The sequence below is a fragment of the Macrotis lagotis genome, chromosome 4, assembly GCF_037893015.1.
Source record: "Macrotis lagotis isolate mMagLag1 chromosome 4, bilby.v1.9.chrom.fasta, whole genome shotgun sequence".
NCBI classification, from domain to species: Eukaryota; Metazoa; Chordata; class Mammalia; order Peramelemorphia; family Peramelidae; genus Macrotis; species Macrotis lagotis.
The window spans coordinates 241,355,615-241,382,073 of record NC_133661.1 but is presented as its reverse complement, the minus strand read 5'-3'; the positions used below and the strand labels follow the sequence as shown (position 1 = coordinate 241,382,073).

At 34.0% G+C, this 26,459-nt stretch overlaps 1 protein-coding gene across 11 annotated transcripts in view; it reads right to left on the bottom strand.

Annotated features, from left to right (window-relative positions):
- Positions 1-26,459, bottom strand: part of CEP128 (centrosomal protein 128) — a 541,441-nt gene that overhangs the window by 26,857 nt on the left and 488,125 nt on the right. For 10 of the 11 annotated variants that reach the window (XM_074235602.1, XM_074235601.1, XM_074235600.1 and 7 more), the window contains one exon: positions 2,621-2,732. The exons of the other annotated variant lie outside the window; for it this stretch is intronic. In XM_074235602.1, coding sequence (XP_074091703.1) covers positions 2,621-2,732 — 112 coding nt within the window. The remainder of the gene's footprint in view (positions 1-2,620; positions 2,733-26,459) is intronic. 11 annotated transcript variants of the gene reach the window in all.

Sequence of the window (26,459 nt, the reverse complement as noted above, 5' to 3'; positions counted from 1 at the left end):
TAATAGTGTATTAATAACCCTTTGTCACAGTCTGAAGTGAAATACTCTGGAATCTATTCAAAATAAAAACTTGCTTAGTGATGATTTGAATAAAATCAGAATTTAAAAAAAAATTTAAAATGCATTTTGAAGAGCTTTAAATTCATTTTTTAATTTTTAACTACTGCTTTTGCTATTTTTAAACAGGGGAGTCATTTTCTGATATATCTCAGCTTATGGTGGAAACTATAAGAAGCAAAACTTTTGAAACAAGCAAAACTAACTACAAAGTAACTACTTTTAGAATATATACAACACTGAATCTATAGTCCCCTCTGGGCAAAAGACAGATTCATTGAATTTCAGAAACTCAATATACCTTTTTTCTTTCAGCTTTTTGCAAGGCAAACGGGGTTAAGTGGCTTGCCCAAGGCCACACAGCTAGGTAATTATTAAGTGCCTGAGACCCAAGTACTCCTGACTCCAGGGCTGGTGCTTTATCCACTATGCCACCTAGCCAGCCCTTCAATTTACCTTTAAAGATGATCTCTACTAAATCTCTAATTTTACAAATGACCAAAGGGAAGCCTGAAGTGATTGGGTGGATTATACTAAGGCCACACAACTAGTTAGTTATTGAGCAAGGGCTACTGATTCCCAATTCACTTATAAATAAAAGTATGTATGTTTCAGTGCTTTATAGTTTCATGTTCAGATCATTCAAAATTGTTGAATATTGCCTTTCCTAATACCTTTATCAGGTGACTGAACCATCTCTGACCATCATTTACAGTGAGAGTTTCCCTTAAAGCAATCCTTTTAATATTTTTTAAAAATTAATTTTGAATTTTATAATTTTTCCCTAATCTCACTTCCCTACCCCCACACAGAAGGCAGTCTGTTAGTATTTACATTGTTTCCATGGTATACAATGATCTAATTTAATGTGATGAGAGAGAAATCATATCCTTAAGGAAGAAAAATAAAGTATAAGAGAGCAAAATTACATAATAAGATAATGTATTTTTTTTTAAATTAAAGGTAATAGTCTTTGGTCTTTGTTCAAACTCCACAATTCTTTCTCTGGATACAGATGGTGTTCTTCATTGTAGATTGCCCAAAATTGTGCCTGATTGTTGTACTGATGAATAAGCAAGTCCATTAAGGTTGATCATCACCCCCCATGTTGCTATTAGGGTGTACAATATTTTTCTGGTTCTGCTCATCTTGCTCACCATCAGTTCATGCAAGTCCTTCTAGACTTCCCTGAATTCCCATCCCTCCTGATTTCTAATAGAATAATAGTGTTCCATCACATACATACACCATAGTTTATTAAGCCATTCCCCAATTGATGGACATTCACTTAATTTCCAATTCTTTGCCACCATAAACAGGGCTGCTATATGAATATTTTTGCACAAGTGATGTTTTTACCTTTTTTTTTCATAATCTCTTCAGGTACAGACCCAGTAGTGGTATTGCTGGATCAAAGGGTATGCACATTTTTGTTGTCCTTTGGGCATAATCCCAAATTGCTTTCCAGAAAGGTTGGATGAGTTCACAGCTCCACCAACAATGTATTAGTGTCCCAGATTTTCCGAATCCCTTCCAACATTGATCATTGTCCTTTCTGGTCATATTGGCCAGTCTGAGAGGTATGAGGTGGAGGTGGTATCTCAGAGAGATGCTTTAATTTGCATTTCTAGTGATTTAGAGCAATTTTTCATATGACTATGGATCGCTTTGATTTCCTCATCTGTAAATTGCCTTTGTATAGCCTTTGACTTTTTGTCAATTGGGGAATGTTTTTTTTTTAATTTGACCCAGTTCTCTATATATTTTAGAAATGAGTCCTTTGTCAGAAATATTAATTGTAAAAATTATTTCCCAATTTACTACATTTCTTTTGATCTTGGTTACAGTGATTTTGTCTATGCAAAAGTTTTTTAATTTAATGTAATCGAAATTATCTAGTTTGTTTTTAATGATGTTTTCTATTTCTTCCTTGGTCGGTCATAAATTGCTTCCTTTCAGATCTGACAGGTAAACTATTTCTTGATCTCCTAGTTTGCTTAAAATATTGGTTTTTTATGTCTAAATCCTCTATCCATTTTGATCTTATCTTAGTATAGGGTGTAGGGTATTGGTCTAATCCAAGTTTCTGCCATACTAACTTCCAATTTTCCCGACAGTTTTTTTTTTAATCAAAGAGGGAGTCCCTATAGCTGGACTCTTTGGATTTATCAAACAGCAGATTACTATAATCATTTCTTGCTATTGAACCTAGTCTATTCCACTAATCCACTAATCCACTAATCCAACACTCTATTTCTTAGCCAATACCAGATAGTTTTGATGACTGATGTAAAGCAATCCTTTTAAAAAAATTTTGGGAGGTATGTAATACAACTTAAAAAAGAAACTGGCAGAATTTTTGTAAACTGAATATTTTTATTACTTTTTTTAGTACCATGGGAATTGACAATATATAGGAAAGCAGTTGCAAATTAATTGACAAATCAAAGATTTTTGATGATATGAATAACTGATTTCTAATTTATCAATTTATCAATTTTAGAATTCTACATATTGAATTTTCACAAAGCTGGAGATACATATATAATTCTTTATTACTTACAGCCCGCCTGTGAAAGACTTGAACTGTGCTTGAAGGTGCTGCTACATTCTTTCCAACTGGAGAGAAAACATTCCCCACTATCACTGGGAGAACTCACATTCATTTTCTTATCCTAAGAGAAAGCAGCAGAGTCCAATTTCAGATAAATAATTACAAAATTTAAAGTACTTGAATTTCTTTCAGACTACCAAGATTAAAAATGAACCTTGTTTTATATGCATAGCACAGCAGAATTCTGTTATAAGATGAGCTTTTAAATCATGGAGATTCAAATATACTAAGGGGAAAATTATGTTCTCCTAAAGATAACAACCACATACAGTCAAAACCTGATACAGCGTGATTAGTCTATAAATCAGGTTTTAACCTTAGCTTTTAGCATCAGTGGTATAAAAGAATTCTAGCTGCATTATTCCTTTTCCATAAGATGAGCAAGTAGGTATTTTTATTATAAATATATAATATATTTATAAATAAATATAAATATATATTATTATAAAATGTTTACATTTTACACATTTTGTTTAAAAATAAAAGTGTCCTCACTTTGGCTAATCTAGGTGGACCTGGATTATAAGATTTCATGTACAGTAAAGGATTTTAGGTTTATTAGTTGTATTCTTTAAATTCTAAAAATATGAGCCTTGAGAATTTTAGTTCTTGTGTTAAATTGACAGTCAGCATTGTTATATTAAACTTATAGTATTTTGCATTTTTATATTGTATTCTTCCCTTAAAAAACTTTTTTTTAATTTCAATTTCCTAGAACTAAAGGCAGATTAAAATTTCTAGTCACTAGAACTGTACCATGCGTAAAGAAGGTGCTTTACATAATTACTTGTCAAATTTAATTAAATGCAATCAGTTGAAACTTAATTATACTTGATATAATGAGTCAAAATATTTAAATTTGCTTTATATATAAATCATTGCACTGGGATAAGAGGAACAATAGAAATATAAAATGAATTCCTAGCCAATGTGGAATATTTGATACACCTAGGATTGAAACATAGTGCATAAAAAGACTTAGAATCTTAATAAGCAACATATTGTAAGGATACATAGTAACCAGGAAATAAAGGAGGTGCCCAACAAGTTTGAGGTAGTAGCCTTTCTCAAATGGTTGAATTAGGAGAAATAGAAGCAAGGAAGCTACTGCTGAGATGTCTAGATGTATGAAGATGTGATAGCCTGGTCTGGCACATTTATTATTATAGAGATGAAAAACAAGAGGGAAATTAGTTGCCAAGAAGGTTAAAGCCGAATGATAGACGGTGTATGTTGGTGGGAGGAAGATAAAGAAGAAAGGAGTGACAAATGAGCCCAAGCATTCAGTTCTAGGAGACTGAGAAGATAGATGATTATGGAAAAATAAAGAGACAGAATTATGTAAAAGGGGAAATAAAGGTTCAATAATTATTCCCCTGCTGGAAGATGTTGCAAAAACCATCTAGTCCCACCACATCACTTTCCAGATGAGCAAACTAAGGCCTGGGGCATTTATTTGTCCAAGGTCACACAGCTGGTAAGAATTAGAGGTAAGATGTGAACCAAAGTTCTCTGACTCTGAAGTCTACACCCTTGAAACTGAAAATGTGGGACTTGAGATATAGAAATGTATATTTAAATTTAATACAAGTCAAAAATGTGGATCTCAGAGATCATTTAACTCAAATCCCTTATTTTACAAATGAAAAAATGGATTTAGGGAAGGAATATGACCTGACTTATGACCTCAAGAACTAGAGACAAAACTAGAACCTGAGCCATCTGATTCTTAAACCAGTGATTTTTGCGCTTTTGCTCTGGGTAAATAAATGGTGATGAATGAAGATGTGTGAACAGTATCTGTCAAATGATAAGGATACCAAAATGGTCATGGCCTACATGCCCTTGTTAAAAAAAAATCAATCATAATTTCTAAAACAAAATAAAAAAATTACATTGGGTCCTTGCCTGATTTTTAAAGATGGCTGATGATGATTATATTCTAAGTAGTAATGGTTTATATTAACTAGAATATATGTTCTCAGAGGCAAGCTGATGGGATTTTTCTAAGGAATTTCCTGTAATTCCATTGTTCTTGTTAGTTCCCACAATTAAACAAAAATAAGAGCAGTTGTGCCTACTGACCCTAAGGAGAAATACACACATTAATCCCTATGAAGCATTTGCAGAATATATTGCAGCTTTACTTCTGAAAATAAACTTTTGTTTGTTTTAAAATGGACGTTTAAAAAAACTCTTGGAACAGCTATCTCACACAAGGGTGTTTGGCAATCTGTATATTCAAAAATCATCTCAGAAAATGCAAAATATTTGTTTCTTCTCAATTAAAACAACATTCACTCATACCACCCATTTCATTGGTTTTCATCCTGTAAAAGCATGGAAGCCACTAGAGTTTAATTACTGACAAGATAAATGTCCTGGTATGAAATGTAAAAGTTACAAATGTAGCATTAACCACTAGTAATAAAAGAACACAGGAATTAAAAGATTCAAGTCTGACCACAACTTTGAATTTTTCTCACTTGTTTCATTCTTAGTCTTTCTTTAACTCAAATTTCTTGTTTCATACATATCTAATAAGGTCATATAGTCTAGCAGATGGAATATATGTATGCTACGCAAGTCTTGGGTTCTAATATCAGGTCTACCACTAATTCACTGTGTAACCCTAAATAAGCCAATTAAGCCCATGGGAATTTCCTAATCTGTAGAATTAAGGGACTTGAATCAGAGCTATGAAATTCCTGCTGGGATTAATATTTTATAATTCCAATCTATCTAAACAGGCCTTTTTTTTTTTACTACTTCATATATGAGACCTCCAAATGCATTTTTGCCACACACCCCAAATGCAAATTCACTCAGCAATTCCATAAACACACGACAAATGCTGTTCACCATATACACTAAAACAAAGAAGAATGTTTTGGGATCAAGTTGAAGTAATGTAAATGCTGAATTGTTTTATACTGATGGATTTCTCCTGATCAAATCCATACACTCTAGCTCAGCCCTCTTGTGATCAACATGTGACTAGAGGACAGAGTAAATCCCACATAAAGTGAACACCTCTCCAAAAGCAAATACTTTTTATTCAAGAGTTACCAATACATATATAAGAATGCATTCATATGGAAATACTAAAAGTATTGTTAAATTGCCAGTTGGATTTCTAACATGAGTCATGGCATTTTTGGCTTCTAGATAAAATAGTTAAGGGTAATTATAAATGTCCTAAAGGAAGAACACACAACAACATTAAGTCACAATTAATAAAACATACATTTGAAGGTTTTTTTTCCAGGTCAAGTTATATGTATATAAATATATATATATATATACATACATACATATATATAGACATTTATATACATATATTCATGTACATACTCATATACATATATGTATATATACGTATGAATTTATGTAGTCTTGGACTACAATGCAATGAAGCTTTTTTTTTCAAAATAAGGACTTATAAATCTAAGTGTTGTCTGTTTCTAAGTAGGAAAATTACCCAGGGAGGTTACATGTATAATCCAATAATTCTTCTCTTGTTCACAACTGTTATGAAACTTGTCATTCAGCATTGCTTTTATTATTATTATTATTGAAGATTTGATCTTTGTTTGCAAAAAATAAAAGGAATCTTCCTCCCCATATTAAATACTCTCATAATAAAGAAAAAAAAAGTTAAGCAAAATAAATCAATATGACTGTAACTGATAGCACATTTTATTTGCATTCCTCCTAAACTTAAACCCTAATAGAAGTTCTCTGTAGTGAAGAGTGGTCATTTAACAAGAGTTCAACTATGATTCGATATTGTCTTGATTTATATATTATAGGCATATTATGTATTATAGGACTGCTTCTGAAATAAAATGAGGGACTATGCTTATTTAACTCAATAGCTAGTATATTATAGATAATGAATGCTCCATGGAGAACAAAAAAGTTGACATACTACTTAACAGTCTAGTTTTTGACCAAAAAAAAAACCCCCAGTGTTACCCAGTTTGAAAAATGACTGGGGACAGCTAGGTGGCGCAGTGGATAGAGCACCGGCCCTGGAATCAGGAGTACCTGAGTTCAAATCCGACCTCAGACATTTAATAATTACCTAGCTGTGTGGCCTTGGGCAAGCCACTTAACCTCATTGCCTTGCAAAAACTAAAAAAAAAATGAACACAATATATTGAAAAAAAGTATGCTATGCAGTTTCAAAAAGAGAACATCTAGAAACACTCTAAATAAGGGTGGCATCACATAAATCTTTCCAAGGTGGCTATGTGCAAAGGGAAAAAGCTGATTTACATATATAAGTTCTGGTACATAATTTAAAAACAAAGACCCAGTTGCAGTAAGTATAGTCACACAATTTATTTTGTGTGCATATGGAGGGAATTTGATAGGACTGAAGAAAATCAAAATTAACTTCAGCTGTACCTCTATTACAACACAATTTATCTGAAACCTTTCTTTTCTTAAGCTTCCTTAATAAAAAATATACCTTGGGCAAATGACTTTCCCTTAGGTAGAAATTTAAGATATATTTTCTAGTTACCGGTGAGTCAGGTATCTTTACAAAAATGGCAGGTGAAATTTCCTCAGTGTCATAATTTCTAGGGACACAAAGTGATTGTGGTTTTCTCCCAGCCTTTTAAAGTTTTAGTCCACAATGAGAGACCAAAAGTACACCTATGATTACTCTCTGGGAAAGAGCCTAGTTTATATATTAGGCTTGAGTTTGGACTTTAGACATAACTCTATTAAAGAAACATATCATAACATTTTAACCTGGCAAGGAGAGGAAGATTTAAATTCAGAAGGCATGGGTCAGAATTCTAGCTTAGCCACCTTAACCATGTGACATTAAGCAAATCACTTATACTCTATATCTCTATTTTCTTATCTATAAAATGAAGAGGAAGAGGGTAAGATTATGGTCTTTTCTGGCTTCAAATCTAAGACTCAGTATTTTGTTAGCTCAGAAGGCAAATCTTATTCACTGAGTACCATTCATCTGTGAAAGAAAGTAGATTAAAGGTAGTAAGATGACAGGTGGTACTGAAGAGATGGCAGGTGATGGTGACAGGGTATGTGGTGTAACAACTTCCTTTACCAGCTCATCTTCCTACTCTGATGAGCAACAGCCTATCACTCAAAAAAGGCAAAAGATACAAGAGTGAACAATCCCTCTCTTCCCAAAACAATAATGAAACCAGGATTTAAGTTTGATATAAATTCCTTTACACATTTTACAAGCTTCAGCTGCTTACTGAGGTTTGGAGATAGGGTCATATCCTCCCCACTATTAATCTTGTTAGATTTTATAATGAGATAAATTCCTTCTGGACTTTCCTTCGATCCTCTGGGTACTTACACTTACTAATGGAAACAAATTCAACAGTCATCAGACAACTGTTTAGTCACTCCTTCTCTTAAGTAGTCAATAAATCTAGTCCTAATGACAGCTGAGGGGCAGCTCTCTATTAACCTTTTTTTCTCTATTTAGAGAAATGGTCATTCACTGTGACTTTGCTTCTAATAATGCTTGGTTTTAAAACCATAATAAACTTAGACTGATCCTCTCTTTTTCTGGAATACATATAAATCTTTGAAAATTCAAAGAAATTCTGACTCTTTTCATCACAACCTTTATACAAACACACATAATAGATGATTTTAGAAATGTTTTAAATTAATATCTCAATATAGCTAATCTAAAATTATAAAGGATATTTATACAATTGAATCAATGTTTCTTTTCTGAAGATAAAAAAATTCCATCCTGCTAAAAGCCTAAAATTTATTCTGCTTCTCTAATTTACTACTGAAGTTACAAATATCTTATCTTTCCTATAAGTATAATGTGTTGTCATACTCCTTTAAAAAAGTGCTGCTTTAGAATAGTAATGTCATTTCCCCCCTTCATATTCCTTTTCAGTGAGCATCCTTGATGCAATTTATGTTCAGTGAATTGAAACGTGTGACCTTAATAATCAGTCACACACACAAGGTAAAAGTGAAGCTCTACACATGGAGATGTTCTGGAAATATTGATGATGCATAAATAATTCAGTTTTCATTTTATTTTTTAAAAAAATCAGAGTAACTCATGTTTCTAATGCCACTATATGGGAAATGAAGCATCTTATCAATAAGCTAAATCTCATTTAAAGGAGAAAATTATTCTGCTTTGTTCAGGGCTAATTTCCAAGTTAGGGTTCTTAACAATTGTTACCAAAAGGCAGTTGATCCCAACAATAGAACAATAGAACCTTTGGGACCACCAGCTTCCGGAGAAATCAAAGAGGAGGAACACTTGTGGGAAAAGGGGCCTTTGACTGACTACCAGCATTACCTACTGCTAAGGAAGCAGGCAAATCAGCCTAGCAGCAAGGCACTCTGAGGGAGAAAGAGGTAGCATTTGCCAGTTGAGTCAAATCCCACTGACCATCACTCACCTTAGACTCCTGTGGAGCTAACCCAGGACCCCAAGTTCAGGAACCTAGGGAATTTGCAGTTCTCCCCTCTCACTTCACCCTTACAGCCATTATCAAGGGAAACAGTCTTTGCAGAGAAGGGGGCCATGCATTCCTTCTACATTCAATTGTTAGATATATTCAAGAGTCCTGGTAATAGTAGCATCCCAAAGATCATGGGCTCTGCTTTCAGTCTGGCCTCTACAACCACACTCCAGGAAAGCAATTTATGTGGAGATGCAACCTAGTAACATTTTCTTCAGGTGATTTCTTCCCTTCCTTCTTAGCAACCAAAGCTCTTGAAGACTTGGAAAAAAAAATTTCTCACCACCAAAGTACATTTTAAATACTCCAACAATAGATAGCAATTTTTAATTGAAATGACATTAAATAAGATGCACTGTCATCTGCTTTGTTGCTTTACCCAAAGGAGCATGGGACTGCTCCATCTGACTTCTTGTTAAGATCTATTCTATGTGTTATTGCAATTTATTAAAATGTGAAGACCTTAAGAACAAAGATTGTCTTCATTTTCTATGTGGATCCCTAGCACTTAGAAAGCATAATAAGCATTTAATGCTTTCCCTATCCCCCTCTTCAGTCATTCCCAAACTGGCAAAATAAGGGACTATCCAAGCTACAATAGCCTGGACTATTGTGGCCTAAAGAGACTTAAAGAGGTCCAAGGAACCCTTTTGGAATAGTAGATTCCAATAATGATATATGAATTGAATTTAATAGTTATTTAATATTTATTTAATAGTTTAATTTATTCATAAATCTTAGGTCATTCAGAGACCTCAAATTTCTCCCAATATAGTTTTGAATGAGAGTATTGATATCAATCTTCATCTTTTTTTGATAAGCCAAGAGTATAATAATTTTGATGCAAACATTCATTGGTGACACATTCTTAAAATGTTTTTGAAGTGCTGTGGTAGATTGAATCAAGTGAAACCATGAAATGGAAGAGAGAAGTAGCACAAATGTGTGTGTATTCATTACTATATAAAATGCTATTGAGATAAAGGCTTTCATTACTTTATTGCCTTAGCAATAAATTACAGTTCAACATCATATACATGTAGGAACCTTAATAAATGTTTTTTTTACCAATTGATAGGGCCAAACTTCACAACAGAGGAAATTCTGTCATACAGACAATTTTTAGTTTTAAAAGCAAGGCATAGTATGGCTGTCTGGATAGTCTTAAACACTTTATAATTTAGTGTGGGAATCTCCAGACTATAGAATTACCAAATTAGTTCACTATTCTCAGATGGCCCCTAAAACCCAAATCAAAACAAAACCAAAAACCTAACCAACCACTTATCATAATTTGGTTAGAAGCTATGAAATGTAGTTACAGATGTTTCTGTGTGTACTACATATATGCATATAGGATATAGGATGACAAACTATGCTGGAGGATTTTTCTGAACTACAAATGCAATTTTTCAGCACTTGCTCAAATATATGATTCATTTTTGTCTACAAAATAGCTGATTTTTTTTCAAATGTAGCAAACTATCCAAAAGTCAAAAGTTGAAGTTGATTCAATTCAATAAACACTTAAATTCCTACTATAGATTAAACACCCTATGTTACAAGTGAGTAAATAACAAAGGTGAATATGATACCATCAAGGAACTTTACACTCTAATTAAGGAAGGAAGACAGGTATAAAATATAAAATAAAATAAAATAAATTAGTATATGAGAAAGTTACAAAGAGCTAAGGGAAATTGAAAGGGAAATACCTAAAAAGAAAGGGGGCAATGGAGGGTTTCGTGGAGGGACTAAGCACCTAAAACTAGAAGAAGTTATTTAATTTCTCTTTAACTATAAAATGAAAAAGTTTCACTAGATAGATTTAAATCTGGGAGAGATCTCAGAGATTATGATTATCAAAGTAGGATTTCAATGAGCAGGGAGAGAAGAAATGAAGTAAAGAACATTCTACCAATGGGGACAACATAAACACAGACATGGAAGTGGAGAAGTTTTTTTATGGCATGCAGTATAGATAAGAGGTAGTAAGTTAGGACTAGAAAAGTAGTTTGGAGTCAGGATTTTAGAGAGTTATGGATCATCAACATTTAATTCAAATTTTATTGCACAGGCAATGTGGAGACTTATAACTTGAACAATTACAATATTAAAATAATATATTATGCCAGGACTTACAAAGAATGAATTGGAGGGAGAGAAAATGAAGGCAGAAACACCTTTTTATGTATTATGTAATATTTTGAGTCAAAAGTACTATATATGATTGCAATAGGAGAAGAAAAAGGTACCAATTTAAGAGATTTTACAAATATAGGACTTGGTAAAGGTTTTGGGATCAGGAAGAGAATAAAGGTAACAGAAAGGCAGAATTTCCACTTGGGTAACTGTAATCATCATGAACAGAATGAGGAAGTTAGGGGAGGGGAGTTATTTTGGAAAGTTGATCAGTTTCATTGTGGACAAGTTGAGTTTGTCTGTAGGACTCCTAGTAAAGGGATCAGGACTAAAGATTTCAATCTGAGAGTCACCAGGCCAGATATAATATAATGAAAATAGAAGATGCAATTGTCAAGGGAGGGAGTATAAAAAAGAAAATAGGATTCAAAGTTATGACTTTAAGACAATGTCTATACTTTAGGGAGGAGACAAGTATAAAAGGAGACAAAGAAGGAGTCATGGAGAGAGGTGGGGGAAATACCATTAGAAAAGAGAAATGGGAGTGGAGCCAAGATGGTACCTTGAAGGAAAGAATTACTGGAAACTCATCCCCCAAAAGCTCCCAAAGCAATCAAAATATGACACTAGCCACAATTTAGAGAGGTCAAACACTCAGAAAGACTGAGTGATAAAATTACCCAGTTCAATACAATTTACAAGATCCTTGGGAAAGGTCTGTTTCACAGGGTAGGTGGCAGGGAGGTTGGAAGGAGTCACAGTACAGCTCGGTTGGAGCAAACCAGATCCAGGTTTCCAGGAACAGTCCTTAGGGCTTTTGGGTCCCTGGGGTTGAGACAGAGGGGGCAGTTTCCAGACCTCTTGGCCAGGGATCTCCGGAGATGGTTTGAAGGGATGGTGAAAGAACTCTGCCCCACCAGAGTGAGGAGTACTGGCCTCAGAGCAGCCCTGTGGCAGGAACCTTCTTTGGGAACCTGCAGAGGTCTCTCTGCTATCCCTGGGGCAGGACTCTGCTGTTTGCCCACACTCAGATCCAGGATGCAGTCTGGGCCCCTACCACCATGGAGGAGCAGTGACCCTCCTCACTCCAGGGCAGAGGGGGAGGGTTTGTGGTTATCCACAGAACAGAGTAGAGCCAAAAGCCTCTCATAAGACCTTGGAGGAATTAAGGTCCCTGTGGGGTGTCCCTAAAACCTCACCTAAAGCCTTGGAAGTCAAATCCTGGGAAAATGAGCAAACAACAGAAAAAAATCCTGATCATAGAAAATTACTTTGGACCCATGGATAATCAAAATATACACTCAGAAGATGAAAAAGTCAGAGCTTCTATACCCAAAGCCTCCAAGAGAAATAGAAAATGGTCTCAGGCTATGGACAAACACAGAAAAGTCTTTGAAAAGCAAGTAAGGGAAGTAGAGGAAAAAATTGGGAAAAGAAATGACAGTGATATAGGTAAATCATGAAAACCAAGCCAGCAGCTTGGTCAAAGAAATATTAAAAAAGATACTGAAAAAAGAAACATGTTAAAAACTGGTTTAGGCCAAATGGAAAAAGCAACACCAAGGCAAATGAGGAGAAGAATGCCTTAAAAAGTAGAATTGGTCAAAGGGAAAAGAAGATTTAAAAAGCTCTTTTAAAAAAATAACTCCTTCAAATGTGGAATGGAACTAAAGGAATCTGATGACTTTGCAAGAAATCAAGAAACAATAAGCCAATAATAAAAGAATAAAAAATTAGAAAGAAATGTGAAATATCTCATTGGATAAACAACTGACCTTGAAAACAGATCCAGGAAAGATAATTTAAACATTATTGGGCTCCCTGAAAGTCATGACCAGGAAAAGAGCCTAGGCTTCATTTTTGAAGAAATAATAATACAGCAAAATTGCCCTGAGATCCCAGAAGCAGAGGGTAAAATAGAAATTGAGGGAATTTACCAATCATCTATTGAAAGAGATCGCCCCCCAAAAACCTCTCAGGAATATTATAGCCAAATTTTAAAACTCCCAAGTTAAAGAGAAAATACTACAAGCTGCCAGAAACAAAAAATTCAACTACCAAGGCACTAAAGTCAGCATCACACAGGATCTGGCAGCATCTATAATAAGGGCTCATAGAGCTTAGAATATGATTTCTGAAAGGCAAAAGAGCTTGGTTTACAACTGAGAATCAATTCCTCAGTAAAACTGAACATCCTCTTTCAGAGGAAAAGATGGGCTTTCAGTGAAACAGAGGACATTCAAACTTTCCTGTTGAAACAACAAGACCTGAACAGAAAATTTGATCTCTAAGTACAGGATGCAGGTGAAGCACAGAAAGGGTGAATGGGAAGGACTAATTATGAGGAATTTAAGGAAGTTGAACTGCATGTATTCCTGCATGGGAATAAAATATGGATAACTCATATGAACCTCATTTATAACAGCAGTTAGAAGGAGCATATATAGACAAGGCACAGGGGAGAGTTGAATATAATGGTATGATATAGTATAAAGATGTAGTCAATGGGTGATAAAGAAAAAGTACTAGGAGAAAGGGAAAGGAGATGGAAAATGGGCTAAGATATTTCACTTTAAAAAAGTCAGGAAAAAGTTTTTGCACTGGAGTAGAAGGGGGCAAGGCGAGTGGGAATGAGAAAGCCTTCATTCTCATCAGAAATGGTTAAGTGAAGAAATAACATGCACACTCAATAGGGTATAGAAATCTATCTTACCCTAGCAAATAAATGAAAGGGATGGGATAAAGGGGACAGGGGAGTAGGTGATAGAAGAGAGGGAAAATTGTGGGAGAGGGTAGTCAGATACAAACACTGCTGAGCAGGGACATAGTGAAAGGAGAGAGAATAGAATACATGGGAGTGGGGAAGAATAGGATGGAGGGAAACTCAACTAGTAATAAATAGTGACTTTGGGAAAGATATTGAAGTAACTTCTCTGATGGACATGATAAAGAAGGCAACTCATCCCAGAGACAGAGCCAATGGAATCTGAACACAGACTGAAGTACACTTATTTTCTCTCTCACTTCATATCCCTTGAGATTTCTCTATCTTTTGGAAGAAGGGGTTTTGTGTTTATTTTCACAAGAAGATTATTGTAATAATATGGAAATAAATAAACTATAAAAAAGAAAGGAAAAAAGAAAAGAGAATCAGAAAAATCAAATACTGCAGATAGGTCAAGGAGAAGAACTGAGAAAAGGCCATTTCATTTGAGAACTAGGAAGTTATTGGTCACATTTGAAAAAATACCGTCTATATAGTGTTTAGATAAGAACAATGAAGTTTATAAATAATGCAGATAGAGAAATGGAAGGAAAGAAAATTTTTATGATGAAAGAGAAGAATGAGAGGAGGCTATGCTCTGAGATTGTATTAGGGAAAGTGTTTTTGCTTTCTGTGGAGAAGATGGAAACTTGAGCATGTTTGTAGGAGAATAGGAATGGTAGAGCAACAGATGATGCAAGAGAAAGTGGATCAACAGAACAGTGTTCTGGAGGTGAGGGGATGGGAACAGAATCAGAGGCTCATAGAAAGGATAGCTTTAGCAGCAGAGGTGCCACCCTTTATCTGAAGCAACAGAAATGAGAGGAGAGATAAAGACCTTTAATTGTTTTAAGGTGTGGAGGATGATAGTGGAGAAGTTCATTCACATTGTCTAATATTTTCTCATGTAAAACAGGAAGTGAATTCATTTAAATGAAATTAAGGGAATTTAGGTGAGGTTGGGGTTTGATAAGTATGGAAGTTATGGAACAATTAAAAGTATAAGAGATAAAATAGTATAGATGATCTATAGATGTTGGGTTTACTTATGCCTAAAAATATCAAGTAAAGTTTAATTCTTTAGTAACTCAGATGGGCTTGAAGGAAGACATGTGGTGAGATAGGATATATTCTATGTATATAGTATGTCTCCCTTCTTTATAGAGCAGGAAAAAAATAACTTTTCAATTTTTTTATTTAGAACAATAAATAGTACTTTTGTGCATATAAAAATCAGAAAAGGCAGACTGGAAAGGCATTGGATGCTTAATATTTGATTCTATTTGAAATAGGGCACAAAGGAGATGGTAAATGTAGTGCAAAAATGACTAAAGAGAAGTGGTGAAATGCTACTGTTGTCTAAAGACAGATGGAAAATATTATATTAGATCCAGCTTTTTGTTTTGATTCATAATATGGGCATTCAGATAAGGCTTGCTTAGCAAGCTGGTCAACTTGGTACAATATTGTATTATGCTCTCAGGCCTTGTGGTCCTTGGTCCCAATTCAGAATCTAAACAGGTTTCTAGAAATCTGATCATTTTTTGCTGTGATGATTGCCATGGGAGTAAACAGCAGGAGACTGACTCTAACTCATGAACTAAAGAGATTTCAATACTCACTTCCTGCTCACCCTTCACTATACAAGCAGTCTGGTTGGATCAAATGTTTCACCGGCTTCTTACAACACCAACAACATAACAACGTTGGTTGCCAAAACTGCTCAGCTATTCTAACATCTACTGCTCTAACAATAAAAATACGATGATTGTTTTTCAACTCTAATGTTAGTAGGAATTTGAAATTATATAGACTTAAGATTATTAAAGATTTCTGCAACTTAGGAAAATCAAAGGTCTCAGAGTTAGGAAGGTCCTCCAGAGCCTATCTTATTTTGTTTTTTTAAAAACAGAATCATTTAGAAGACTTTCCTCATACTGAGCCAAGATTTGCCTCTCTGAATCTTTCACATTTTAGATCTGGTTCTGGCCTGTGGGCCAAGCAATAGAAGTATGATTCTTTTCCCATATGACAGCACTTTTGATACTAGAAGACAATATTTTCTCCATCCTTAAAATTTCCTCTTCCAGAAGCTATCATCTTGACTGCCTCTTTTAAACATGCTCCAGCCCAGCATTCCTTTTAACACACAGTACCCTAGCCCTAAACATAACATTCAAGTTTAAACATAGTCTCACCAAGGCTATAGTAGAATTATAACCTCCCTTATTCTGGACATTATCCTTATGCCAACAAAAACCATGAACTAATTGAATTTTTGGTTGCCACATAAGACATGTAATGTTGGAGTGCAGGCATGACAGTAGCAGATATGGGCCTTAAAGGCTATGGAACAGAAGCAGCAACACCTCTGGGAGCTCTGAGACCTGAGGCCTCTGCAAATACTGGATGCAGCAGGTACTGATTGTTCATATTCTGTTCTGAGGAGCCATGACTGGTCACAAGGAATTAGGGGTCTTGGTCAGAGTTCCAAGACAGAGAAAAAGACCAGAACTTGTGCTTCAGGTGAACAAGGGACCTAGTCACAGTTCCAGGATCATGAAGATCTTGAAATTACAGGAACAAGGGGACTTCCACCAAACAGACCAGGAGAACAGTGACTACTCCTTTACCAACATCATATCATCTTGAAAGCACTGAAAACTTTTAGACTACCATAACTAGCTCTGAAAACAGCAACATGAAAAACCTGAAGCTTGGGACAGTGCCTCACTACCCTCAGATGAACAGAGTTCAATTTAAATGTAAAGTTCAAAGTCAAGAAATGGGCTGGAAAAAAAACTGAGCAAACAAGTTAAAAAAAAGAACTTGACCATAAAAAGCTACCATGGTGGCATGGGAAGACCAAGATACAATCTCAGAAGACAGCAATGTGAAAACAAAGCCTAAACAAAATGATAATTAAACATATACCCAACAAGAATTGCCAGAAGATTTAAAAAATGCTATGAATGGCAGAGAAAAAAAATATTGGGTAAATATACAAGAGAGGTACAAGAAAATTATGAAAAAAAAACGTGATTAAAAAATGGAACAAAAGGGGGCAGTTAGGTAGCACAGTGGTCCTGGAGTCAGGAGGGACCTGAGTTAAAATTTGACCTAGCCGGGCACCCTTGGGCAAGTCATTTAACCCTACTGCCTTAAATAAATAGAATTTAAAAGAAAAAGGAACAAAAAATTGGAAAGAAAATAGCACTTGAAAACAAAACTAGCTTAATGGAAAATGAGGAACAAAAGTTCACTTTAGAAAATCATTCTTTAAAAATTAAAATTGGGCAAGTCAAAGCCAATAGCTCTACAGGAAATAAAGAAATAATAAAAACAACATCCAAAGAATTTTTTAAAATAGAAGAAAATGTGAACCATCTCATCAGAAAAACAAATGACTTAGAATATAGAGATAATATATGATGTATTGGGCTACCTGAAACTCATTTAAAATGGGGGCTTAGACATCATATTTCAAGAAATTACAGAAGGGGTTAAAGCCCTGATATCTTAGGTTCAAAAAGTAAAACAGAAACTGAAAAGATCTGCTCTCGAAAGAGATCCCAAAATGAAAAATCTCAGGGAATATTAAAGTCAAATTCTAGAGCACTCAGGTAAAGGAGAAAATATTGCAAGCAGCCAGAAAGACATTATTCAGATATTTTGGAGCCTCACATAAAATTTACCAGCTTCCATGTTAAAGTAACAGAGTGCTGAGAATATGTTACTGCAGAAGGCAAAAGAGCTAAGATTTCAACCAAGAATAACCTTCCCAGAAAAACAGTAAAATACTTTGGAGGAAATAATGGAAATTTAATAAAACAGAGGACTTCCAAGAATCCCTGATAAAAAAATCAAAGCTGAATAGAAAAGTTGTTATTCAAGCACAAGACTCAAGAGAAGCATAAAAGGACAAACATGAAGAAGAAATTGTTAGGAACTCAATAATTACATTCTAACATGGGAAAATTTAACTCCTAAATATTTATCATTAGTGAAGTTAGAAGAAGTCTATGTAGTAAGAGTTGATTGTGTTGGGTTCATCCAAAAGAAATGAGGCAGTGAAAAAGATGGATATACTAGGAGAAGGGAAGGAAGAATGAGGAAAATTATTTCATAAAAAAGTAGTATGTAAGAATTTTTACAGTGGAGGGGAAAATGGTGGGGGAGTAGATGAGAAATGCTTGAATCTCACGCTCATCTAAATTGATTCAAAGTGAAAAATTTATACACACACTCAGTTGATTATAGAGATATACCTTACTCAGAAGGGAAAGGAGTATGAAAAAGAGTAGGAGGGTAATAAAAGGGAGGGTGAATTAAGGGAGGCAGTGGTCAGAAAGAAAACCAACTTTGGAGGAGGAAGAAGATAGAAGAGAGAAGGAAAAATTAAATTCGAAGGAAATATGACATTAGTAATTGTAATAGAAATGGGATGAACTCACCCATCAAACAGAAGTGTTTAGCAGAATGGATTAGCAATTAGAATCCAACATTATGTTTATAAAATACACTTAAAACAGAAAGACAACAGAGAGTTGAAAACAGGCTAGAACAGGATCTAATATATGTCATCTGAAGTAAAAAAAAGGCATGGTTAGCAATCATAATCTCAGACAAAGAAAAAGCAAAAGTAGATCTTATTTCAAGGCAAATTCAGTGAAGCTACACTTTGATTAAATGGTACCATAAACAATGAAGTAATATAAAAAAATTTATAGTAAATTTCTCACATAAAGGTTTCATTTTTTTCAAATATTTAGGGATCTAAGTCAAATTTATAAAAATAAGAGCCATTCTCTAGTTGATAAATGTTCAAAGGATAGGTCAGTTTTCAGAAGAAATCAGTTATCTATAGTTATATGAAAAATGTTTTAAGTCACTATTTATTAGAGAACTGCACATTAAAATAACACTTGAGTTACCCCAGTGAAATTGTAAACTGGTTCTCTCCATTCTGGAGAACAATAGAACTATGTCTGAGGGTCATTAAATTGTGCATACTCTTTTCCCCAGCCATATCACATTTTTTCCCAAATCAAAGAAAAAGTCAAAGTATTCATAAGGACAAAAATATTTCTAAGAACCATTTGTGGCAGCAAAGAATTGGAAATTGAGAATATGCCCACTAACTGGAGAATGACTAAAAAAGTTATAGTATATACTGTGATCCAGCATTATTGTGCTTTAAGAAATGAGTTCAGAAAAACCTGAGAAGATGTATGTGAAATCATAAAAAGTGAAGTGAGCGAAACCAAGAGATCATTGGACACATTAAAGGCAATATTATAAAAGACAGACTCTGATGAACAATATGATCCAAGATTACTTGTAAGGACACATGATGAAAACACTACTTTTCTTGCCTTCTTTTGCAACATGGCTAATATGGAAATATGTTTTGCATAATTTCACAAACATAATGGATATTATATTGCTTGTATTCTCAATGGACAAGGTAGGGGTTAGAGGAGGTGAGAGAATTTAGACCTCCAAATTTAAAAAAATGTTAAAAATAAATATTAATGTTAAGTTTGAAGTCTGCTAAAAGTCATAGCTCTCTTCATATGGATTAGGATTCAGCTGTCTTCTCCTTCCCATACCTATTCAATTTATTTTTGAACCAAGGTTTAAGACATTATAGTTTATCATGGATGAAATACATATCAGAATTAATCTACTATCCACTGAGACACTTTTAAAATCCAAATTTTGTCAACAATTGGATCAACTATCCAATTTGTATAAACTGTTCAGTTGACAAGCATGGCACCTCTACTTTCATCTCCGAGGCTGTCAAAGAGTCAAGAGCAAGGAGAAAATCTTATAGCAACCTCCTCCATGAGGCTGACATAGATACACTAACTACCAATGTTTGAGTTTGGTAATGACAACTAAACCACACCTTTCCATTTTTGTCTATAGTTAGAGACATCTTCAAATGCTTGGCTAAAATACTTTCATAGTATGTGAATGTTATTCTCCTGATCTATCAGTAGAGTAATGCTTGGGGGAAAAAAGGTACAAATTTTACTTTGTCTTCCAAAATCATAACCTTCAACTTATAAAATGAAATAGTATAATAACAGCATAAGATTTTAATGTATAAAATATGATAAGAAAACAAATGAAAAAGAACATAATCTGACATGATTTATTTTGTCCTTGGGATAAATTTTAATTTCATCCCAATTTTATTCCTGAGAGATAGCTATTTCTTCTTGAGTGGTTTTCTACTTTTAGAGTGTCCCAGTCAGAAAAATGCATTCCTGAAGTTAGGATACATAAGTGGCTATGCCCAGTATTCTTTTTTGTAACTTTTAAGAATCTAAAATTATATGATCAAATTTTCTCCCTAGGTTCCCACTGCCTCAACTTAAAAGTCATGAATGCCTGAAGTGTAAGGAACCTCAGAGATCCAATGTTCTCATATCATTTTGCAGGTTAAAAAAATATTAAGGCCAAGAGAGAATTATTTGCCCAAGATTACATAGCTGCTAAGTGACATTCAGAACTAAACACATTTTACTGGAATTTTATTCCACTGTTCCTTCAATCATACTTGTTTTCCCCAAACCAACTAGGTCAGTTACCTGGGTCTTTGAAGGCTATTAAATGCCATCAATTATGTCTATAATAGGGATTCTTTTTTAATAAGAAATGAAACTTTGGAAAGAAATACAGAATTTAGCAAATTTTTTTTTGCTTTTAGTACATTTAAGCTTTTTAGTCGAGTGAAGCATCTTTTCTCCATTTTATAGCATTATTAGGAAAATATCACTAACATCTTACATCTGGCCAGGTGGATTGCAGTATATTCCTATAGCACCATCATTTTTATTCCTCTCTCCTTTAATATACTCTGCCCTGCTTCCACTCTCAAGTTTTTGGGTGTTCATACAAGTGCATAGTTTCCTACATCTAGACCTATCCTGTATTTTCCTTGAATTTCTATTATATGAGAAAATGCAACCTCTTCTCATTGTCATATTCTAGTAATAAGTTGAATTCCAATTAGTATTGTCCTATAATTTTGAGTTGATTTTATCATTTTATTAAACTTCATATTCTTTTTAGTGTCATTTAGACCCTAAGGTCTTAAAAATTGCTACCAATTTTTTTCCCATCATTTGTTTCTGTGAATTACTGGAAGTATTCCCATTAATTTCTTCTACTTATGACATGTCTGGTCATTTTAAACAACGTTTTTTTTTCTCTTCTAGTTCCATAACCTTTAAATACTAGGTAACCCAAAAGTCTTTGTGTAGTTAATTTCCACTCCCCATAAGAAACAAGAGGTTAAGATTCAAAGCCTTAAAGGATCACAGGATTTAGAATTGTATGGAACCTTATTAGTCATCTAGGCCAACCACTTTATTTAGCAAATGAGGAAACTGAGACCAAGAAAGGGAAATTTATTTGCCTAAGCTTCCATAGTTACTAAGGAAAGGAGTGAATATTTGATCCTAGATCCTCTAACTGCAAATGCACTGTCCTCAGTTTCTCACTTCAAAATCATGGCCTTGTTTTAAAAGAAAAAAAAGAAAAAGAATGGAGGTTAACCTCTGAACTGATATTTCTAATTTCATTTTAAAATAAAACAACAGAAAATACTTTAGTTAGAATTATTCTAGCAACCTAGAGTCTTTTCAATTACCCATTTCTCAGATCCCATATCCTAGCCTAATATAAAGAAATAGGTACATCTTGAAATATCTTTTATGAACTAATTCTACAAGCAGATAACTTCTTTGTTTTGTTTTCCAGAAGTAGTGTAATTAAACCTTAGCTATGACTTAGCTTCTTGGCATTGGTAATGATTATCTTCAGATAATGTTCCTTAGATTATGGATAGCAGGTACTTATTAGACTTTACCCAAGACAGCAAGATGTGTCATCTGCATTAGAGATCTTTTAAAGATAGTGTCTTCTTTGGCTGTCCTTTTAATCAATCTGGATTTAAAAACACATGGGTTTAGGCTGATTGGGTAATTATAAACAGCAACAAGGAAATATAATGATGTTCCTCTCATGTAGTAACAAAATTGACATTAGTTATTGATGTTGGTGGTGTTCACTTGTTACAAGTTAGAAGCCTAATAGATTTCTAACAGCATAATGATAAACAAAGCATGTACCAATTATTAATTATTGATGTTCAAAAATGAAAAATCACCTAAGTATTGTTAAGGTGGGAAAATATAACTATCATCTTCTTCATGTTTTCTTCCTACACTCAGACCTTCAAATCAACTTGTAGGATTTTCAACTATTTTTCATTTTGCAAAATGTCAGTCTCTCTTATATACCACACAACATTCCTTTCATCAGCTGTGAACCTAATTTAAAAATGGAACTTGGTCAAGATTACGCTACTTGCTGAAGATGTTCAACATTCATAACTTTTCCATAAGTTGTTATGGAAATTGCATTGATTTATAGCAACCTGAGTGTCACCAGATAACACTAAGTCATCTGAGCTCAAAAATAACTACTGGAAAATAATTCATTTTTAAATGTTACATTTACATTGACTTAAGATGCTGTGTAGTAATGTGTGTGTCTTTTGGAGTAACCAGATTTTTCCAGATTAAAGATTGAGTCTTAGAATCTATGAGAATTTCAAACCAAATGAGATGGTGAGAGTCTTGGGAGGATTTCCATCACAAGTGGTACAGATATTGGAGGGAAGAATACTAATTTTAAAAGGAGAAATAATTGTAAGCTTTAGATAACTGAGGGAATGTGTTGGAGAACAATTTTGCAGATTTCCATATAAACTAAGGTAGGTTTTGTCAGGACACAAGATTACAGGTCCCCTTCTTAATAACTATATGAATCATTTGTAGTAATTCATTTTAGGTTTCAATTGGGGTTTAAGAGGAACAGTGAGTTTTTCTTAGGAATGCTTTGGACAACATTTTGGACAAGAAACTTGTAATTAGACATAAAACAATAAATCCGAGTTCAGTTTGAAAGTAGAAAAGGAGAAAATTTCTAGTATTGTAATAACTCTGTTAAGACTGTAATGAATGAGTGTATATATTTTAAACATACATATGGATGTGGTGGCTTGCAAGATTTTAAGAGACTGAGCAGTTCTGAGATGACTTAGGGTCTCTAAATACACACATATGTGCTAAGGTAAAAAGACTCATAAGCTGATCAGAGAATCATGGATTTAGAGCTTAAAGGGACCCTTGGGGTCTTTGAGTCCATGCTGAGGAAAGAGAGGCAAAGAGAAGCTAAGTGTCTGGTTCAGAGTCACACAGTAAGTCTCTAAGGCAGGATAGGAACCATGACCTTCTTAACTCTAAGTCAAACACCCAGTCTACCACACTATGCTAAAGAGTCACCCACATTCTAGGTGCAAGTTAAGATAAGATTATTTGAAGACAGATACAACACACTTTTGAATAGGAACAGAGTGAAAGGAGAGAGAATACAATAAATGAGAGTGGAAAGGAATAGAATGGAGGGAAATACCACTAGTAATAGCAACTGTGGAAAAAATATTGAAGCAACTTCTTTGGTGAACTTTGATAAAGAAGCAACTCATCCCAGAGACAGAGCCATTGGAATCTGAACACAGACTGAAGTACATTTTTTTTTCTCTTTCACTATTCTTGAGGTTTCTTATATTCTTAGTGGAGAGGGATTTATGTTTACTCTCATAACAAGATTATTGTAATAATATAAAATAAATAAATCAAAAACAAACAAAAAAGTATCTGCAGACAAAAATCACATTTTCCCAGTTTAACCTACAGAGTCAGTGCAAAGGAATAATAACAATAACAGAGATGAGATTTCTGAGAGGCAGTATCATGAATGACATCGGGACTTAGATTTACTCAAAGATCAGGTATGCATTGACTTGACAGAAATTTGGTAGGTAGGTGGGGATAGGGACACTTATTGCTGCTAAAACTACTTAACTAAGGGATTAGATTTTCTCTTGTTCCAAGGACTTCTGTGACTTCCTATACAAAAATCAATAATCCAATCCCCAAATGATGGCATAAGCTTGTTTCAGTCTTCAATCACAATTCTGTAAATTCCTTTCCCACCCCTATTTCCTATTTTATCTTTTTTTTTGTATACTATGGGGAATTTCTACCCAAACATTGTTGGAGCCCTTTGGATGGAAGTCATAATTAAGAAAAATGATGCTCAAAAATTAAAAAGGAAAAAAGTGGCCATTACTTTCAACTTTTTGATTCTGTGACCATAGTCATCTAGTTGATGCTGAAGAGAATCCACAAGTTCTTTGTATCTAGCATTATCTCCCTTCAATCACATTACTTGGACAGCAGGAATCCTGGAAATACAGCAAAAAATCTGAACCGTTTTGGATGATAATAACTAGCTCATGGAAGAAAAATAAGAACCTGGAAATGTGACAAAAAAGTATATTTATTAAATGTAAATGCTAATCATGAGCATTTGCACCTAGAATTAGAATCTTATTCAATTAAGAAAAAAAGGAAGAATGGAATTATCACCTTGGAGGCCACTGTGGAAAAGAAAATAGGAATTACTTACCTGGTACCTATCTTCTCTAAAGATAATCACTTTTGAGAGCCCCTTGCCATCTTTCAAATGTAAAAACAAAACTTTTCCAGTCTTATATCTAATAATGATTTATCCAAAGTTTATTAACAATATTAAAGTATCACTTGGCATATGGTCTTGCTATTTTTTAAAATAATATTCTAGCATCATGCTAACTATACTTCTGATAGATTAAAACAACACTAATAATAACAGATCCAGAACTATGATCTTGATGTAGGCTACTCCCAATGTAATCTTAGGGAATCCTGTGTCATTGAAGAATTATATGATTTGTTCAGGTTGGTTATAGTAAGATTTAAAAGACTTAAAACCAGGTCTCTCTGACTCCAATGCAAAAAACTCTATCCATTCTGTCCTCTTCCCATTTATTGAGAAAAACACATACACACACATGCACACACACAGAGACGTGCATGCACATATACTAACCTCTTGGACTAGATATATGATGTGTTTGGGATTGGCAACTTTCATTGAGGAAATTTTCTTTAAACAAGGCGGACAGGCACTGGCTCTGCAACCTACAATCTTGAGCTGTTGGCTGAAATGTCCAAGTCTACTATAATTTTTCTAGCTTAAATTTTTCAAACTTATTGGACTGTTGCAAGAGTCAAAATAGATAACATTACTTAAGGTGTTTTGTAAGAGTAAAGCTTCACATCATTATAAAATATCATCTATCAGTGCAATGAGAATTAGGAAATATTGTTGAGAGTGACTTCTAGATAACAACAATTTCTGCCTACATTTCTTTGGACAGACCATAGGAAACTCTATTAAAGTTCAGAAGGTTAGAAATTTCTAACTTAAATAAAAAGAAGACAAATGATTCTAGAAGCTGGACTGAACAATTACTGATTTAATGAAAAAAGTTTTCCACATCAAAATGTAGGATCATATTTTTTTCCTTATAAATCAAATTTAATGACCTTTCAGACCACTGTCTGACTCATTTTCAGATGAATCAAATCCAATATTTAAAGTTTAGGAGCATAGAGTATTAAAAAAAGAAACAGATTTTAATTAAAATAATAATAATAACATTGGAAGGGATCTCTAGATTAATTCTCCCAATATTCTCATTATTAAAAAGGGGAGAACTGAGGATGGGGGAGGGGAAGTGAGATATTCCAAGTCACAAAGATATCAGGGACAGAGCTAAGATTACAACTCATGGTTAACTGGTTTCTTGATCTTTTCTCTTTCCACTATAGTGTAATTTAGGTCTCATTCCAAATCCAGTAAGCCCTTTCCATACCACTTTATATTTCTGCCTTTCTGTCTCTGTTTTTCTCTCATCATATTAGATATAGATTATATTGTAATCCCCCTAAGAATTGGCTCAGAAACAAACTATATATTTCAATATATCATTTCTTTTAGTACCAAATAGTTATTATCAGATACATAAGTGCCTGTGTGAGCACAAACTTCTTTCAACCTGTTTGGGAGGGAGCATATATTTATTCTTGTTAAAATATCGTGGCTTCAAACTTCATAGTCACTTCCCTTTGAAAAAGGTAGTTTAGTGTTTAATTCCAAACCCTATAATAAGGACTGTCATGTGATAGAAAGAGCATGGAAGAGAGTTTTAGTTCCAGTCTCATTTGTAAAATGGGGACAATTATTCTAATACTGCCTGCCATATTGGAATGTTATAAGGATCCTGTGAAATAACATGTACAAAGACCTCTGTAACTCTTACCATAATGATTATTTGAATTACCCTGTCAATTTACCATATTTCAGTAGTAAGTTAATGATACCAAAGAACAAATTATTTTCTTTTCTCATTAAA